The sequence below is a fragment of the Ochotona princeps genome, chromosome 19, assembly GCF_030435755.1.
Source record: "Ochotona princeps isolate mOchPri1 chromosome 19, mOchPri1.hap1, whole genome shotgun sequence".
Lineage (NCBI taxonomy): Eukaryota > Metazoa > Chordata > Mammalia > Lagomorpha > Ochotonidae > Ochotona > Ochotona princeps.
Window position 1 is genome coordinate 22,047,764 of NC_080850.1, and position 20,970 is coordinate 22,068,733.

Below are 20,970 nucleotides of genomic sequence, written 5' to 3' on the forward strand. Positions count from 1 at the left end.
CATAAACCTCTTTTAGTTCTATTTTCCATGAGTCTTTTGAAGTACTCTTACATAGTAAAGGATTGTTCAAGACCACATGACAGAGAACCACAAGAGACAGAAATAATAAAATCCAGGATTTCTGACTCCACAGCTTTACCTTGTCTCAAGTCTTGAGTCGTGTCCCTTTGTCTCTGATATGCAACAAAAAGCAGGAGGCAGGGTCAGCTTGAGGCCCTCCCTTTGATTCTTCTGTGAGCTACAAAAGTTGCCCCTGCAGAAGCATAATGAAGGTGTGAGTTAGAAAGGAAAGAAACTTCAAGAGAAAAAGAAACTTCAAGAGGAAACTTGAGATCCTCTACCCTGTAATGAGAAAGTTTTCCAAGGCACTGTATCCCTCTCTCATCCATCAATCATTCTTCTCTCATTAAACTCCACCAGGCTGTCACTAGCACTTTTGATTTCTCCCATGTAAATAGCCTGTTTAGACATTACACTATAGAGAAATAGGAGCTTCAAACAATGCATGCAATTATTTGAATTGGGTGAATGGTTTTAGCAGATTTGAAGAATTGCTTCAAAGTTAATGCCAAAATTCTATCTCAATTAGTTTTGTCTATCAACTTGATCAGCTTAAGTCAGTCAGCTTTCTCCAAGTTTCAGTTTTCTCAGGTGAGAAATGGGAAAGAAAATGGTTGTCACTTCCTAAGATGGCAGGGAGAACTAGCAACCAGAAATAGGAAACTTTGCAGCTCTTTCTGTAGCAACTAGAAAGTGTTTGATTGTTGCTAGTCATTGCTATTACACATTCATTTCAGAGTTGGTTTTCTTCCTCATCTATAAAATGGAAACAATAGCCCTTACTTTACAAAGTTGTTATGTGCAGTTTTTCATTCATAACAGTGGCCTATGAATATCTGTTACTTTCACACACAAGAAAACCTGGTCCCATAATGCTATGACTCTTCCATTCACCTGCTCAAGACTTTGGAACCTGCTGTGTAATATAAAGAAGCAAATACCCCAGAGCATAGTAGACCCAGATCCACAGACTCAGGGCTATTATCAGAGCCCTACAGCATCCTACAAGTCTGCTTACATACAAAAATCCACTTCAGCTAAACCTTCCCAGCACAGTTTCAGTGAGCTGGGAGATTTTGCTTTCTGAAGACTCACCTCCTTGCTCATTAAAGGCACCTTCAGATCTTAATCCAGGTTGACCTTTGCACAATTTAACATCATTTCTTCTTGAGTACCTAGGGAGAATCATTTACCATTAGAATGTTCTTTGAGTCATAGTCTTGTATTATTATTGTTGTTGTTGTTGCTGCTGCTGTTATTTAAAGAGGAAGAAGCAGCTGTCATCCACTACAATGGTAAAGGAGAAGTCAGGAGCCAAGAATTCAACCAAGGTCTTCCTTAGAAGTGGCAGGGATCCAATTTTTTAAATCATCCCCTGCTGCCTCTCAGGATCTGTATTGCCCAAAAGCTGCGATTGAAACCCAAACCAGCATTGAACCCAGGTACCCCAACAAGGGATATGGCTCTTGTATTCATTAGGTGAAACCTCCATCCCAGACTCCATAGTCTTTCAGAGGTTTGAAGAACATAGATATCCAAGTTCAATGAAAACCTCAGTTTTCTCTGGGATAGATAGCACCATTTTGTGAATGCGCTTTCTAGAAGCTCATCCCAGCTTGGATTTTTTTTTCCCACTATAGGTTTGAAATAACATAGCTCTGAGGGGGAAAAGTGAGTTTTTTCCCTAATAAACTCAGATGTCCAATCATATATTTGTTTTCACATAGATTTCTTTCTAGTTTGAGAGAAACAAGTTTATAAGCTCCTGGAAAACGATGCCTTCTGCATTTTCATCATTGATAAAGCTAAGACAGATGTCTGTGAGGTCAGATGAACATGGGTAAGTGACTAAATCTCTGTGAATCTCAGTTTACCCATCAGCAGTGATACCCAACTGAGTTAAAACTCTTAGTATAATGCCTGGTACTTTATAAGACACTCAATAAGGGCCAGCTATTAATATTCTTTATTCATATCCTGCCCTGACACATAGCAGGCCTTCCATAACTATAATACATGGAATCATTATAATACATGGAAAAACTAATGTGCCAAAGGATATGATGCTCATTATAAAGTACCCAATGGATAAAAAAAAAAAAAAAAAGCCTGATCAATGTAAAAAGTCTTTTTCCACAGCACTGGTAAAAAGCACAGGCCCTTTTGCCATTCAAACAACACCGGAGCTTGGTAAACACAGGTGGTATTTTAAAGATGAGTGAATTGAGACAGAAAAGGGTAAAGTGAAAGGCAAGCTGACCACAGAAAAATTCTGATGAGATGAGTCAATCTGTGGTCTCGGTGGTTTTAGATTTTTCTTTTTTGCTGTCTTTTGAGAATCGCCAGATCAAGCAGAAAAGATCCTAGATCAGACCTGCAGATCCTTACATGTGTTAGGGTTCTGTCATCCAAGATCTTTTCAGTGGAGCTCCAGGGCCACCTCCTCAGATGCTATCATGGAAACAGTGAGGTTACCAATGGCAACAATGGACCTGGAAGTGTCAGATGAACTCCAAGTGTCAGACACATGCGGGGAGGATCACATTGTTCTCAACCTATTCTTTCTCATCCTCTTCACCTGTAATGCCTGAGAGTCATGGAAACATGGATCTCATGAAGCAGAGCAAGTCCTTACAAGGATTGTGCAAAGCATCATCCTTTGGAAGAGTCAGTAGAGTGTAACGGTTAATGGTGAGGGCCTCACATACGAGATGACCCATGGACATTCTACTGACAAACTGCAAGGCCTCGACTAGATTTCTGAAAATGGAATGACAGCCTCCGCATCTGTAAAGTGGGATTAATGATGCTGTCTTTCAAAATTGTTAGGAAGGTTAAATACAGAAACAGATATACAAGTGAGAGTGACCTGGGAAGGAAATAGTGGGCTCCTCCCTCTTGGGTTACCACTCCCTTGGGAGGACACAAAATAACTAGGACAGAGGCTGGGGTGGCTAGACAGAGAGGCACTCAACAACATCCATGAGGGCTGGACAGTTGAGCTGGTTGGATGGAGCTAAAATCCAATATCCTTCATTATTTACCAGAGCCAAATGGGATATGGGGCAGAATGAACTAGTCTGCTACACATACTGGCAAATCAGGGCAGGGGTGGGCCTGGTGGGGGTTATTGGGGGTTGCTCTGACTGGGCTGCAGCTCCCACCGGTTTGTGTGATGGCCGAGTATGGGATGAGCAGAACCAGGATGGACTGCAACACCCATTGGTACCAGTGGAAATCGGGGCCAAAGACGGAACCAACCCAGCAATTGCAAAACCACCAGCTGATCGGGGAGATGGACTGTGCCAGGTCCGGTACTTACTAGTACATATAGGAATCTGGTCTGGGAACACCTCAAAGTTTCTTTGGGGATCCCCTCAACTAAAATGGCGGACTCAGAACCTTAACCAAGAATAAGACGAAAGATAGAACAGGTCAATCAACCACCACAGCTATATGCTGGCAGTGAAACACTGGACAAAGGGAGACTCTATGATGCACTATGTCAACCAGTAGAATATTCAACAGCCTCATCGTGTCTGGAGTGGCGAGATTGGCAGCAATGCATAACTGGTGAACTACCGGGACCACTTGAGAAAGGATCTCAGAGCATGCCCTACATCTGGGACTTGGGGTGGGTGGGAGACTGGGTGGGGGTTCTCCTCGATATTCCCTTTAGCCCTTGTAACTTTTTACCCTAATCAACAATGTAAAGATTGCCAAAATGAAATTAAAAAAAAAAAAGAAAGAAAGAAACAGGTATACAATATGCAGCTCCAAGTAAATACCCAGGCCTGTGCAACCTCAAACGGCCAATTGCTACTGATCAATGCAATCTTTTTTTTTTTTTTCAAAACTTTTGGTACAGAAGCCCTGAGCTCCATTCTCTGCAAAAACACATTTCTTTGGCAAGATTTATCTGATTAAAAAGAAAGCTGCATCGGGCTCGGCAGCGTGGCCTAGCAGCTAAAGTCCTTGCCTTGAAAGCCCCGGGATCCCATATGGGCGCCGGTTCTAATCCCGGCAGCTCCACTTCCCATCCAGCTCCCTGCTTGTGGCCTGGGAAAGCAGTTGAGGACGGCCCAATGCATTGGGACCCTGCACCCGCATGGGAGACCCGGAAGAGGTTCTAGGTTCCCAGCATCGGATCGGCGCGCCCCGGCCTGTTGCGGCTCACTTGGGGAGTGAATCATTGGACGGAAGATCTTCCTCTCCGTCTCTCCTCCTCTGTGTATATCTGGCTGTAATAAAATGAATAAATCTTTTTTTAAAAAAAAAAGAAAACTGCATCGAAAGTAATGAGAGCCATTTGCTCTCCTGTCCAGCTCGTGGGATGCATACTGATTACACGGGATGCAGTCTGCAGAGAGCTTTTACCCAGAGTCAACCCCGTAGGCCTGTTCCTCTGCACCCAGGTAGCTGAAGAATCCACTTGCATCCCTCACACTACAGCTCATCTGGGAAGCTACTTGGTGCCCATAGACCTAAGCCAAAAGTTCTTTCAGTGTAGGACCCGACCACAGAATGACAGTGAAGGTCAGAGGCCCAGGAGAATTTTTCCAACTGAAGCATACAGGTACAATCAGGGCAAAATGAGATGCGAGATGTCTGCTGTAGAATCAAAATTAGTGACACAAGGGACAGGAAGGGGGGGAGGATGCGCAGAGCTTTGTCCCAGATGACTGGTACACATAATCCCACGGCAATGTTCTCAATGCTTCTTAAAAGAGAGAGACAGAAACATCAGAACATTTCACTTCCACTGTTTTCCTGCTTTAGATTTTCCCAGTAGACAACAAAAATTTTCCCCAGAGGCCAACTAAGCGTAAAGGATCAGGGCTAAGAGTTTTGTTTTGTTTTTAAGATTTATTTTTATTGGAAAGTCAGATTTACAGAAAGAAGGAGACGCAAAGAGAAAGATCTTCCATTCACTGATTGACTTTCAAAGTGGCCACATGGCCCAAGCTGAGCTGATCTGAAGCCAAGGGCCAGGAACCTCCTCTGGGTCTCCCACATGGGTGCAGTGACCCAAGGCTTTGGGCTGTCCTCTATTGCTTTCCTAAGCCACAAGCAGAGAGCTGAAAGGGAAGTATAGCAGCCAGGACACAAACCGGCACCCCTATTGGATCCCGGCACATGCAAGGTATGGATTTAGCCACTAGGCTACTGCTCTGGGCCGTTTGTTTTTTACTTCCTCCAAATCATACCACTGATGCCCAATGGCTATAGAGCTAAATAAAGTTTCCTCTGGAACTCCAAGTGTGCTTCATCTGCTCAACAAATTTTATTGAGCCCTGACCACGTGTCAGGTTCTGGGCCTCATGAAAATCATATTTTTGGGATCTTGTCTACATAACACTTTGATTTGTCTGATCCTCAGATAAAGGAAGGTTATAAACCAAAGGTTGAGCGTGAACTGAAAGAGGTCAAGGATTGTCATACATCCACCCTTGAGACACATATGCACACAGAGCAAGAAGGGAGATGAAGGAACAGAAAGGCTGCATAATTTAAGCAAATGTAGTGTCAGATGCCAGACTTTGACACATTGAGCCACACCTTTACAAAGCCTCAGTTTTCTTATCTGTAAAATGAGGACCAAATTCCTATCTGTAAGGGCATTTGGAGAATGAAATGAGATTAAATATGTGATGCATATTTCAATACGCATTTCAGAGACAAAGCTTTTGGAACATAAAATGGAATGCTGAGAGAGGTAGAGACTCCCTGTATTCGGGGTGGATACTTGTTCATCTATAAGAAATTCTATCCTAGCCAGATCAGGAACCAAGATGCTGTAACAGAGGCCCATGCTAGCTGAGGTCAATCGGGCTGGAAACTTAAGGGGATGCTCACTCTCTGGTCCCTGCAAGAACAGGGCTGAGACTTCCATGGCCTTAAGAGTGAACGGCTGTTTACACGGCACCTCACTCACCTAGCTCCACTGCTGGACAAGTTTTGTAGGGGCACACTAAACGAAACAGGAGAATGAGTCAATAAAAGGTGACCCAGGGAAACGGAGTAGAATTGAGGATAGAGCATGTCCGGATGCCTTGAGCATCAGACTTCCTTCAGGGCAGGTGTGGGAGGGATCCACATGGAATATCTAGGTTCCTTCCAAGTTCCAGAACTTAGGACCGACAAGAATCAAGTTCAATTATTTATGTTTCTTCCCCATCTCCTTACAAGGAGGCAGCTACAGCTGTGGGTGTTGGACAGGAAGGGGAAAGGAGGTCTTGTTCCGTAAGATCAGAGGAGATTCGGTCTCAGGGCATGCCAACTGTGACATGCTGCCCCCAGGGGCGCTTAGCAGATCATGAAGTGGGAGTAATAAAAATACAAGGCACTCCCAGGCCAGCTTAAGCCCCTTACTGCAATCAAATAAAGCCAGAATCACACAGCTGGCCAGGGAAAGCCAGATGTTTCCTGGCAAAGCTGAGGATGGTCAGCAGGGCCCACAATGCTCAGGAACCCCCTACTCCCTTAGCATCAGGACCAGAAATGGGAAACTGATTCTTTCTACAAGGTCAAGAGTGCCAACCTGACTCAACCTCACATATTCCTCCCTTCACCATCCTCTATTCTCTTTCCAAGGCCGGCCCACAGGCAAGGAGGCAGAAGAAAGCTTTTTTACCCCCAATACAAAACATAGACCCTGGCAAATTCTGGGTCTTTCTAAAAGTATACATAAGCTAAAATTAACTGTAATATTAGCTGTTACAATTAACTGTAAAATTAACTGTACCTCAGGCACTGAACAACACAAACAAAAAGCCAGCCCACATGGAGTGCTCTTTCTGTGGAAGTGATCTATTTGTCTGCATTTCCCCTACAACCTTATGCATGCAGTGGATACTTAATAAATCATAAGGATCAGGGCCCAGCACAATGACTGAATGGCTAAATCCTTACCTTATAAGTGCCAGGATCTCATATGGGCACCAGTTCATATCCCAGATGCTTAACTTCTAATCCAGCTCTATGCTTGTGGCTTGGGAAAGCAGTTGAGGATAGCCCAAGACCTTGGGACCCTGCACCCCTGTGGGAGACCTGGAAGAAGTTCCTGGTTCCTGGCTTTGGATCACTTCAGCTCTGGCCATTGTGATCATATGGGGAGTGAACCAGTGGATAGAAGATTTTTCTGGCTCACCTTGCTGTAAATCTTATCTGCCTTTCCAATTGAAAAAATCTTATTAAAAAAACACATAAATCACAAGAATCAGAGGATTTTAGAACCAAGTTTATAGAAAAGAGGCCAGGACCCTGGCACAGTTGGCGTACTGAGTAAATCCTTGCCTTATAACTATTGCAAACCCATACAGTCACCAGCTTGTGTTCCAGCAGCTACACTTCCTATCCAGCTCCCTGCTTGTGGCCTGGGAAAGCAGCCAGGGATGGCCCAAAGTCTTGGGAACCTGCACCCACATGGGAGACCCAGAAGAAATTCATGGCTCCTGGCCTTGGGGCTCAACTGGGGCTGTGTGGCCACTTGGGGAGTGAACCAGCAGATGGAAGATCTTTCTGTCTCTCCTCTCTGTAAATCCGCTTTTCCAATCAAAAAATAAATAATTCTTAGGAAAAAAGAGGCCACCATTCAAGATTTGAAGGCTCCCAACATAATTTAATGTTCAATATTAAAACAGACGGAAATGCTAATTACTCTGATTTAATCCTTATAATGTTTACATATATACAATGATCACACTGTATTCTACAAGTGTGCAAAATTATATCCCCAGTAAAATAAAAAGAGCTAGCACCCACAGTATAGCATGTTGGCCAAAACTGGTAGCTCACCCTGCCACTCTCAGCTGCTGGTTCAGTCCCTGAACCTTTCCCTGAATAGCCACCACCAGTTGAACTGCATCAATACTCCATGTGAAGCCTGAGCTAATCCAAAATGGCCATTTCACAATTGGAGAAACTTGGCATGAAATCCCTGGGGAGATCTACGCCCTGCTTACAATAAGAACACAGATTATGATCCAACTCACGGACTCCATCCTCATCTCTTATTTTCTATTCTCAGCATGTGTATCTAGTATTTTTCTTTCTTACTCTGTCTCTGGATTACTGCCTCCCTTCCTCTGTTACTCTTTCCCTTTTAGGAGCACTAAACTTACACTACTTCTCCAAGTACTCTCTCACCTCTAGACTTTATATATGCTGTTCCTTCCACATAAAACACCCTTCCTCTATCACTTCTTCAAGCCAATTCCACATCCAACCTTCAAATTTTCTACAAAAGTAATTTTCTCTACAAAGTCTTGGGATCCCCACCCCCACACCCTGACGTCAAACACAGTTGGGTGACTTTCCCTCTGCGCTCACTCATTATACAGTTCTAGCCACACTCAAACACACCCACTTTCTCTCTTTCCTCTTTCTCTCCTTCCTTCTACTCCCTTTCCTCACAATCTGCACCTTTAACTTCCCCCTCCAGCCCTACAATTCTTTCCCTTGTTTAAGCCCAGCCTCTTAGCCATTTGTTTGCCATTCACCTTCTGCCTTTGCCCCTGGTCCCAATCTGACCACGTGGATTTCCCCACACATGGGAAACTTCCCAGGGAGACGAGAGCTTTGGGGAGACCTACACTCTGCTCACCAAGACTGGTTCTTGTGGATGTATTCCCATGTAAGGCATAACAGAAATTTTTCTCTCCAGTCCTGTTGCCAACCTGAACTCATTTGAAATTCAGATTGGCAGCTGCATATTGATTCCCTATATCCAATTGTTGTTGCAACTGAAGAATGGTAATCTGAGCATTGATTTGGCCTTTCTTTCAACAAGTTCCTTAGAAACAGTTTAGCCCATTGGAGAGAAATCTTGAGAATGAACGAGGAAGAACCAAGATGCAAGCGCATGCACATTTCCTTAAGGGAACCCACATTTGGATCCCAAAAGTAGATGGAGGGAAAGGGGGAAGGGAGGGAGGGAGGAAGGGGGAATGGAGGGAGGAGGGGAGGGGGAAGGGAAAGAAGGGGGAAGGGAGGGAGGGAGGGAGAGAGGAGGGGAGGGAGGGAAGATATTTTTTAAAACAAAGGAGAGATTAAGGAAGGGAGGGGGGAGGCAGGAGAAAAATAAAGAGAGAAAAATATTATAGACCACAAAATGATGACTTAGGGCTGGAAGGAGTCTTAAAGAGTATCTTAATCCCCGCCATTGTATCTTTTAGGAAACTAAAAGCAAAGAAGGGAAGCTGGGCTTAGCACAGGTCACAGCCCCTTCCCCATTACATCACCCTGTCTCCATCCCTTTGCTGTACTCCTTCTGAGTACCCAAGGCCATTCGTGTGGTTGATGCCCTGACTAGAAGAAGGTCATGGATAGTCCAGAGCTCTGTCCAGGTGGTACATCTAACACCATACATGTCAGGGAGGAACTACAAAATATAAAAACAACAAAACCTGGGTCCCAGAAGACCTGACCATTTTTCTGAAAATTACTAAGCAATCAAATCTGGCTAAACTAAGTCTGATGTTTCAGTAATCCCTGAAACAATTTGTATCCTTTCCAAATACTTTTATAAGGCCTGAAAATCCCAAACAAGTACATGTTTCATTTCTCAGGTTCATCCCCAGCTTCTCTGTAGAGTAGCTCACAGCCACAGGCCAAAGCTTAAGTGCACCAAAGGCAGAGGTCATGGCTCCAAACGCATAGCAAGAGCTCCTGGACGTGTGTTTACGCCACACAGATGCAAAGAGTGCAGATTTACCATGTGGGGAAAGGAGGCAGCAGGACTTGGAATAATCCTGTGCAAATTGTAGTGTCTAAATATAGACAGAAATGCTCGAGGATTATCAAGTGGAGGGGCATGGCTATTTTGGCATTAAGGTGGAGCCTTTGTATTTGGAAATGAATTAGGGGCCTTTTGGAGTTGGACCAGAGGGATGAAAGTCTTTCTTAGGTACAAATATGTCTCTAACACTTACTGATCTTTCTTTGCAACTGAGGACAAGCCTCGGGCTCAGGACATTGCCAGGCAGCAAGCAGCAGATAACCAGAACTTTAAACTCTTTTTTTTTTTGTCTTTACTATGTTCACTACAATTACCTTCTATGATGGCAAGTAGCATTAGCGTTCCATTCATTAGTGGTAAAACATAGATTTTTCCTTTTTTAAAGATGATGAAAAATTAAGCAGTTGTAGATGTGATGCATGAACAGGGCCAGAATGAGGGAAATGATGCCCAGAAAAGAACTGAAAAACAATATATGGAAGAAACTAGAGAGTCTCAGAATATCCAAGATTTCCACTGTGAGACAGAGCAAGGTTACACAGTCATTCATAAATATTTTTGATTCAGTTCAACTTGTGAGAAATGCAGGTATGTCTACCAGGATCACTGGAACAAAGATACACATTTTCCTTTTCTTGGGTTTAACAATTTGAAATTATAGGTGCCACCATGACTTTATATTTCGCACAATTCTCATGCTTTTCAGCATTTGAAAGTGCCACTACTGGAAAAGCTGAATTCTAAGCCCTCCCTCATTAAAGCGCTGTGTGACTTGAGACCAGATGCTTTGCCTCTCAGAGCCACTGCTGCATGCAGTCTGTTCAGGGTGACGGTTTTACGCGATCCAGCGTTCAGATTACCAGACCTAAGATATCTTACAGTAGATGTGCAAACTAAGAATAGCCCGAGGACTCCACATCTCTGGGGAGGATTCTGGTATCAAATGGCATGCTAATAGCAAGTGGTTTGGGATAATTTGGGGTGAATTCATTCTCCCACCATAATGCCTAATAGGATTCAGGTTTAAGAAAGAGGCATAAGGGCCAAGAGATTGCTTATGCTCTAGTAATTACTGGCAAGAAGTACTCCCAAATCTTATCATCAAAGAGGAGGGGCTGGAGAAAGAAGAGGTTATGAAGGCTTCCTAACTGCCACTCCTAGAAAACATCCAAGAGTGACTCAGAACAGCAGAGGGTTACTCACCAGTTGCCCTTGACTCTTGGCAGAGCAGCATGGCAGCCCTGATCCTGGTGTTGGTGGAGCCAAGGTGGCACTGCAGGACTCACTGTGAGCTTTGGGAGGCATCTGGGGGACCTCCCAGCTATGCTCTCCCATGGTGCAGCTGCAAGCGGTGAGAGACAAGATGACTGGCTCTGAACTGCTACACACACACACCCCAAAGAGAAGATAACATATCAGTTATTGCCTGTTTCTCAACAAATGTCCTAGGCTTTTTTTTTAACCTCTGTAGCCTCCTTGGTTACTCCTTACATAAAATTCATTTGATGGATGAGGAAACTAAAGCTTGAGCGGCTAAGTAACTTTCCCAAGGTGACATAACTGATTAATGACTAAAACATAGATCGATTCCAAATCACCTGGTCTTTTTCCGCTTTTACACTATCATATTTCAATGAAAACATATGCAATACACGCATCCCAGACACACATATGCAAGGGCATTTTATTCATTCACATCCTACACCCCATGTATACCTACACGTGCCCACATTAGATGCCATATTTGTCAACACTTTTTCACATGAACGTAAGTATTCACATATCACACATTTTTAAAAAATCTATGTAACACAATACACTGCATTTATACACATACTGCTATGGATACCCTAATCTTGACACATACCATCTTGTACACAGAACACACACGCACCTCACCTCTAGAAACCTCCTCCATCACAGATTGCCTGCCTCCAGTCTCTCTCTCTCTCACACACACACACACACACACACACACAAAGTAACGTACAGGTGTCCCTAATCCTATTCATCAGAAATAGGTCTTCGGGATACAAATAAAGGATCCTGTGATTACTGAACACAATTGTGCAACCCTGGAACACCTTCTGAATCTCCAGGGGATGCCAGATTGCTTTCAGTATTATTCATCATTGTGCATAATAGTCTAATTATTTTAAAGTTGTTAACCCATATATAAATATTTATGAACACTTCCTACCATCCAGGATACTTGATTAATTAAAGTAAAATCTATTATGCATTCATTCACTCACTATGTGATTACTGAGCACCAGTTAAGTTGTTGACACCATGGTAGACACAGTAGGGGATTCAAAAGAACCAACCAATAGACAATAGATAAAGCCACTATGATTCCTGCTCTTAAAACACAAATCACTGTATTACCAGGTGGCATGACCCATGCCCTGATGGTAACTATTGTAGGGAGGTAAGTGAAGAGGGAGACCAAGGAACAAGATGGTCCTGAGACTTTTACCCCTAGAGAGTGGTAGGAAACGGATGTCATCTGGGAAGCCTGTGACAGAGGAACATACTTAGAGGAATAGGAAGAAGGTATTATGAAGGACACAGCTTGTGGGTGTTTACAAAGGAGAACAGGGGTTTTAAGTGGACAGGCCAGGATTCGAGATTCAACCATTAGGAAAGATCATTTAAACAGCCACAACTGATGAAATCACTGAAGAGGAGGAGGAAGAGGAGCAACTACTAATTGTTGGGGAATACCTTGTCCTACCACACTAGGGTTCAGAAGTTTGTATATCTCTCTCCCTCTCTTTTTATTTCTCTCTCTCTGTCTCTCTCTCTCTCTAACTCTCACACACACTCACACACACACACCTCTATCCATGTCCTTCCTCCAACCCTTGGACCCACAAGCCAAAGACAAGATTTTACATAGCTTCCAGCTATCTTCTGCACACAATTTCAGGATTAGAAAACCTCCGTTACCCATAGCAGTCCAAATAACTGCTCATCAACCCTTAAGTCTCCAGTCTTAACTCACTGAAATCTGTACAAGTTGGCAAACTGAAGTTCATTATTCTGGGATGTTTATACCACAGTGTGATTTATACCATGGTGTGAATAGGAACATGAAACCACTCTGTTGAATGGGGTAGGCGGAGGTGGGCAGGGGCATACACAGTACGAGGCATATCCAGAAGTTTGATTTCCAACCCTCACCTCTTGACACAGTAAGACAGGCTACACACATAGCACCTTTCTTGTAGCTGGACTTTTCCAACCGAATGTTTTCTAAAGGGTGTGTTTCATTATAAGATAGTGGTCCCGTAAGTAAAAGTTGTGAAGAGACCCAAGACAAAAATGCCTAATTACTTCTGTGTGTTCTCACAAAGGTAAAAAATGGAACTATCATATGATCCAGTTATCCCACTAGAGGGTAAACACCCAAAGGAAATAATATCAGTCTGTCAGTGATGCATCTGCATGCCCATGTTTATTACAAAACTCTTCACAATAGCTAAGCAATGAAAACAATCTCAGTATCCACCAACAGATGAATGAACACAATAGAATGGCTTTCAACCATTGAAGGATGAAATTTCATCATTTGCAACAATATGGATGGAACTGGAGGTCACTGCTTTAACTGAAATAAGACACAGTTCTGAATGATTACATGCATATGTGGAATCCAAAAAGAAAAAAAAAAGATTTCATAGAAGAGTGAAATGGCACCAGAGGAGAGGTGAAGGGGAGTTGGAAAAAGGCTGATGAATGAATACCAAGTTATAGGTAAGAGTAAGAAGTAATGGGACCCAGTGCAATGGCTCAATTGGCTAATCCTCCCCCTCTCAGCACCTGGATCCCATATGGGCACAGGTTCACATCCTGGCCACTCTACTTCCCATTCAACTCCCTGCTTGTGGCCTGGGAAAGCAATAGACGATGGACCAAAGCCTTGGGACATGGCACTAACATGGGAGACCCAGAAGAAGCTCCTGGCTTCAGATAGGCTCGGAACTGGCTGTTGTGGCCACTTGGGAAGTAAACCAGCTGATGGAAGAATTTTCTGTCTCTACTTCTCTCTGTAGATCTGTCTTTCCAACCAAAAAATGGATCTTTTTTAAAAAAAAAAAAAAAAAACGGGAGTAAGTAGTAATGGTGTCCTACTGCACAGTAGGATGAGGACAGATAACAATAATGCATTTTTTTTGTTTAATAAAAATGAAGCCAGGACTGGCAATGTGGCATGGTCACTTAGCTGCCACTTAGAATATCCCAATTCTATGCAGAGTACAAGTTCTGGCTCCTCCACTTATGATCCAGATTCCTGCTAGTGCATCTTAGGCGGAGACAGGTAGTGCTTGGGCCCTTGCTTTTTTTTTTTTTCTTCTTAAAGATTCATTTATTTTTATTGCAAAGTCAGATATACAGAGAAGAGGAGAGACAGAGAGGAAGATCTTCCGTCTGACGATTCACTCCCCAAGTGACTGCAATGGCCGGTGCTGCACCAATCCAAAGCTGGGAACCAGGAACCTCCTCTGGGTCTCCCACACATGGGTGCAGGGTCCCCAAGGTTTTGGGCCATCCTTGACTGCTTTCCCAGGCCACACGTAGAGAGCTGGATGGGAAGTGGGGATGCCAGGATTAGAACTGGCGCCCATAAGGGATCCCGGTGCGTGCAAGGTGAGGACCTATGCCAGCATGCCAGGCCTGGGCCCTTGGCTTCTACATGGAGCCTTAGATGGACTTTGAGGGTCACAGCTTTGGCCTGCCTCAATCCTGGTAATTGCAAGGGCTCACTTTCCATCACTCTGCCTTTTGAAAATAAACACTTTAACATGATGCCAGAATAAAGAATTTTGAATGTTTTCAACAGAAAGAAATGAGGTATTTGAATAGATATGTTTACCCTGATTTGAACATTGTACTTCATGCATTTTGACATCATGTGCACACTGTAAATAGGTACAATTTTATGTATCAGTTAAGTCTTCCTAAATTAAAAAAAATAGTAAAAAAAAAAAAAAGTTACGTTAGAGACTTTTTTTTTAGTTACTGGCTGCAATGATGAAGATAAGCCTTGAGAAAAAGCTAGATTACCTGATCTCCAACGCCCTTTCTGGCTATGCGGCTCCATGTACTAGGAGAGTGCAGGGTTCTAAAACACATGTCTAGGTGTTCCAATTTAACCCTTCAATCCCCTTCCCAGGGCAACCCAGAAGCAAGTGTGAGACTGCTCAGAATCCCATAGAGGATGCCCTGAGGGGACCATGATACCTCCGCATTGATCAGTCATGTGGTTGATGCTGCCAGGATCATGGCTGGCAGATATTTGGGCTGGGTAAAAAATTGAACCTAGGTCTCTGGACCACATTAGGGACCCCCATTACCCATTTCTGGAAACAAGAACGCTTTGTGGGTTCCACAGGGGCTGGACAACACTGAGATCCGATCCCAGCAGGAGGAAACATCAGCATTAACTAATCCTTTTCTTTCCTCTCTCTCTCTCTTCTCAGCCTCGCTGCTTCTAAGGAGGCTGAAGCTGCCCGCTCTGCACCCAAGCCTATGTCACCCTCAGATTTCCTGGATAAGCTAATGGGAAGAACGTCTGGATATGATGCCAGAATCAGGCCCAATTTTAAAGGTAGGGAAAACATTCCCTCCAAATCCACAGGGAAATGTTATGCCAGATTATAGAGGCATAGCATCGTAAGCAAGGTGGCAGACACGCGCTGTGAATCCCGGGAGTCTTTCCTCAGTTCATTCTCTTTGCCCATGTACCCACAACAAAGCCACAGAAAACCAGCTTAATAGGACATGTTCTATGGCTGCCAGGAATCAACAAGTGAATTCAGATCTGCCTTCCACCTCTGTGCAATAGGAGAGAAGCACAGAACATGGAGAAATGGGTTCAAACTTGGGCTCAGGCACAAACTTTCCCACTGAGACTGCATAAGCCTCCCCTTTCCTTGGGCTGCTGGCTTTTTCATCTCTGCAGGGCTGGAGATGGCTATAGGGGCAGTTTTAAACGCATGCTTCATGGAGCTTTAGACCTGCTACCAGGTGCTCCAAAAATGAGAAACAGAAAGCAAAAACAGCCAACTCACCTCTGCTTCTCCCCCAAGCAGCTCCACTTTTTCTTGACTTAAATAAGAGAATTGGCACTAAAAGTTGTTAATTTCCCATGAATTAACAAATAATTTAGAAAGTTTCCAGTATAAACTAGAGTTACAAATTAAAATGCCTGCCAGGTCTAAGTAGGTAACTTACATAGTGAAAGGAACCAAGATTAAGACACAAGGGAGTGGTCCCAGTGAGGGGGAGAAACAGGGGACAGCCTACTGCAAAGCGGGCACAGCTTCCTCAGTCCCAGCCTGTAGTCAACTGTAGAAATGTATGTCCAGTATTGCCAGGTCATCCAGTGTTCCCTTAAGAGCCAAAAATCAAGATTTACATGAAACCCTAATTCCTAAAAACATGCAAGCCCATTCCAAGCATCTTTTTTTACCTAGATGCGACCCCGGTATGTTGCCAATTTACAAGTCCTAGTTCAGGTGCTCTGATAAGGTTCTCTTTACTCTCACAGTCCTGTGGGATCTTAATCTCTATAGCAAGAAGAAAAGAAATCAATCCCCTTTGTTGAGCAACACTTTAGAAGTTCGTGATCACTTCAGGCGCCTGAGCCGCATTCCGTAGGCATCGTCTCAAGGATGTGTGCACTCTGACGTTCCTCCCAGGACCCCTGTGAAAATCCTATTCCAAGGACCTGCAGCCAGCCTCCTGATCAACTCTTGACTCCAGATGTCCATCCTCACTGTTCCTCTGGTTCAAGTCCAAGACCAAACAAAGGCTGTGACAGCTGTTAGTAGTCTCCTAATATCCACTCTCTTGCTCCCTCTTATCCAAATCCTCTCTCCAGAGTGCTCTTCACAAAAAGCTCTGTAAATAGAAACCAATCCGGAGGTGCTCACGCTCCCCTCCCACCCCTGTTCACCTTGAGCCTGTTTCACTCTGACCCTGCACCTTGCGTCCTGAGGCTTTGATTTCTAGGAGAGGTAGCATGACTTTGGTTTCCCCAAAGGCAGCCAAGTGAGGACACCAAGATTGTTGCCACGGAACACTCAATCCAGGCCCTTCTCCTCAGAAATCATAATCTCAAATGCCCAGAGGGCTCAGGTGGGAGCATAAAAGAAAGCAGGAGAGGGACTAGAAAATTCATCCCGTACCAGTGGCTACCAGATAAGAATGTGGGCCTGGCAGCAGCTTAACCTTTCAAGATAAGACTGGGAGTTTGTGTGAATCTTGCAAATTACTAACAGGACCACAGTATTTACAAGCTGTTGAGGGCCCAGCTGCATGGCCTAGCAGCTAAAGTCCTAGCCTTGAAAGCCCCGGGATCCCATTTGGGCGCCGGTTTTAATCCCGGCAGCTCCACTTCCCATCCAGCTCCCTGCTTGTGGCCTGGGAAAGCAGTTGAGGATGGCCCAATGCATTGGGACCCTGCACCCGCGTGGGAGACCCGGAAGAGGTTCCAGGTTCCCGGCTTCAGATCGGCGCGACCCGGCCCGTTGCGGCTCACTTGGGGAGTGAATCATCGGACAAAAGATCTTCCTCTCTGTCTCTCCTCCTCTGTGTATATCTGGCTGTAATAAAATGAATAAATCTTAAAAAAAAAAAAGCTGTTGAGAGAATGAAACACACATAAGAATTGGTAATGGTCTCTGGCTATCAGATTATAGATCTGCCCCCAGCAGGTTGTAGGCATTTCAGTCCTGTACGCCCCCTGGTGGGTCCCCTCAGAACTGCATCCCAGAGAAAGGTGCTAGGGTCTTCCCATCCAGATCCAAGAGGGATTTCCTTCTGTTGAAAGTTGGGTGCCTCCAGAGTTCATGTTTTAGCTATCCTCTGTGTATATTACCATCCTTAGCACATGAGAGGCCCTCAACTAATCTTTTTGAGTCAATGAATTAACACACAAGACAACGAATATGCTCAGGCTTAGAGCAGCTAAGGGGCTTTCCCCAAGTCACATAGTGAAGGACAGGAACTTTAATCCAGCCACCCTGACTTCATTCTTTGCCTAATGTTCACTATTTACTTGCTTGCTTACTCATTTATTTACTTACTTAAGTAGTGGTAGACGTCTTTAAAAATATTTCCCTAAGACCACTGGATGGGGGCCCTTCCCCTTCCTAGTCCGAGGACACCACTCACAACACTTAAGCATAAAACCCATCATCTCAGGTCTTTCTAAACCCTGTGCTTGGCATCTCTTGACTTGGAGTGAGGTGTAGTTTCCTGGGTACCTCACCCCAGGAGCTTGGGACAAAAAAGGCTGCCTTGTCCTCTCTTCTGGTAAGACCCAAAGTCCTGTCAAGGAAGGCCGTCCTACTCCTTACCCTTGTCATCTCTTTGGTGTGTCCAAGCAGATACTGGGAAGGTCTCCCAACGTCCCATGAAAACCAGAGAGCTCTCGAAAAGGCCATGCAGATCAGGGTCCCTGAGCTCCAGCACAAGAGACCTCCACTGCTTGAAAACTCAGCCCTCAGCAGCCTCCTGAAGCCTAGGAATTTATCTGTGCCTGAAACTCCTACAGGCAGAGGTGGCCAGTAATAGCAGGAACCATCTGCAGGATCCACTGGTAATACAAGCTAGGAAGAAACTTGAACTTCAATTCCAGTCCTCCCCCTTATCTGATCTGCGTGCCCAAGAACAAGATGCCTGTTATATCAAGTCCTCAGTTTCCACATTGGAGAATGATTAGGAAGGGCAAGACCTTTCCACTTCTCAGCTTCTGTGTCTGCTCAGGCTTCAATGGTTCCAGGATTAGGGGCACAATCTGATGCAAGCACATATTGCAAAAGCAAAATTAAACTTTAATATTTAATGAAATATATGAATTACGCTACTGCCAAAGGCAGCCAGTTTGCAATTTTCTTGAGAATAATTTTAAATGTACTTCCACAAACTACACCTCCTCTTTGGGTCCCCTGGGCTCGTACCATCTCACTATGCCAGCCACTTGTATGGCCTGGGTGGGAACTCTGACTGTGTCACGTAACAGCACAGCTAGTAACTTCCAAGTGTCCTAATGGCATGAGGTTAACTCTAGGAGAAAACCTTAGCTAACTGGGGAGCCAAGTGATTAAACTATAGGGGCCTTTGTATCAGTAGAATGACAAGGAGACAGAGTTCTGTTCAGTGCAAGGGGACAACAATGCTTTTCACAAGCACCATATAACAGTAGAATAAATAAACAAGCGTTCGGGCTCTCAGCCTGGAGTGGGGAGTTGGTCTCCTGCCCTGGTTTTTGCATGTGAATCACCCTAACAGCTCCTTAAACAGAAAGACCCCAGGGACTTGGGTACACTGTGTGCAGAGTTAGGCCAAGGAAACCACAACTTTAGCAAGTATGCCAGGTGATCTGCTGCAGACAAAGCTGTCTCCACATCACTTGGGGTGTGTAAGTAATGAAATGGCCTTTCAAAAATCGTTCAGCCCAGAAATCCTCTAACCTTGATCTTCAAAGGGGTGGCTTCCATAAGGAAATCCCAAGCCAGTGGAGCTAAGAACTGCCTAGGTCAAGAGTTACCCTCCCTATGGTTGATGAGAAACCAAGACCCAGAAAAAGGGAGGGGCATGCCTGAGCTCAAACCCAGTGAGTGCTGGAGTCACACCTAAAACCCAAGACCCTGGCACCTGCTTGAAAGAAAAACTTAAATAATCATCCCACCACCAAATTCCCAGCTATATTATATTTCAAGCTTTCTGTAAAGAAGGAAGTCTTGACTGACTTTGCGTGAAATGCTTCAGATATTTTTGTTAAAGGGACAAAATGGAGGAGGTCCCTACTCCAACTTCCTTCTTCCCATAGTCAGTAAGATTTGGCTCAAGCCATGGCTTCACCACTTCCTGGCTGAATGTGGCTAAGTGTGTCATTACATTTCTCTTAGTCCTTAGTGGAGTTGAGGCAGTGATTCTACCCTGCCTACATCTTATCTCATGGGGAACAAGCAACAAGGAACTGACAAAAGTTTACACTCTGCAAATTACAGTGTGTGAGTGATAGACTGGGCTAATATCCATATCCTACACAGCTTCAAGGTCAGGCTGAGGTATTCACCCTCATGAGATCGGCGTCTCCTCTAGCATCTTTCTCACCTGAATTCCTACTCCTTTTTCACTCTCACTCTGGCTCTCACATCCCTTCCTAGTTCCGTGATGCTGGTCCCCATGTTGGTTTATGTAGACCCCAGTGCCTGAAATTCTGAATTCTGCCTTTACCTGTGTGATCATGAGCATGGCCTTCCTTCCTCGGCACCTGCTTACCACAGCACAGTCATTTAGATGACCCAATCGGAACCCAAATTCTGGCGCAAACATTGTAAAACTGGTAACAGTTGTATGGCTGTGAACATACAACTTCTCCCCAGGCTCTGTCCCTTCCCTTCATCTGTAAATAGAGATAACAGCCACACCCTCTCAGGGAGCTTTTGCGAGGAGGAGGGTGAAGGTGACATCCTCTGCCCGGAGGCAGACATCCTAATGCCTAGTGAGCACTGACTGCTCCTCCATGTCTTCCCTACTGTACATTAAGATTCCAAACACTTGCCTGGGAAAGTATTTGTAACACAAACACTGCTGGACTTCCCTCGAGGAACCCTCTGGATTCCTCTGCTGGTAATTTGTACCAATGCCCTTTCAGGCAGTCATTCTTGGTTCATAAGTTCAAGGGAGGGAACTTGCTGTTCCTGGCGATTCCCAAGATGTCCTCCAAATGTTACAGCCATAAATACATTTCAAAAGCAATACAGAAGGAAGCCAGTGGGGTTTGGGGAAGGGATTTCAACCATATGGCAGGATGATGAATCACCCCGCGTTAATGAAAGAACATCTCGACTCAGCCTCTGGTGTTCTGTACCTGGTGCTCACTTGGGGACCAGGAAGTCTGGCACAGAAATGTTAAGTGGTAACTGAGAATCCCAAGTAACCAGGAGTAGGGTACAAGACAAGCCAGGGCCTCCTCCACCACCAAGGGGGATCCATCCCTGGAGCAGATGCCCCAGGAACAGGTTCCCTAGTATGTTTTTCCACAGCGAAGGGACTAACCAAGAACCTCTCTTGTTTGGCAGGTCCCCCAGTGAACGTGAGTTGCAACATTTTCATCAACAGCTTTGGCTCCATTGCTGAGACAACCATGG

The 20,970-nt window shown here is 44.6% G+C and overlaps 1 protein-coding gene across 1 annotated transcript in view; it reads left to right on the forward strand.

Moving 5' to 3' along the window:
* The window catches only part of GLRA1 (glycine receptor alpha 1), an 82,997-nt gene that overhangs the window by 18,835 nt on the left and 43,192 nt on the right, over window positions 1-20,970 (forward strand). Inside the window, exons 2-3 of the mRNA XM_058677409.1 lie at window positions 15,286-15,413; window positions 20,902-20,969. Coding sequence (XP_058533392.1) covers window positions 15,286-15,413; window positions 20,902-20,969 — 196 coding nt within the window. The remainder of the gene's footprint in view (window positions 1-15,285; window positions 15,414-20,901; window position 20,970) is intronic.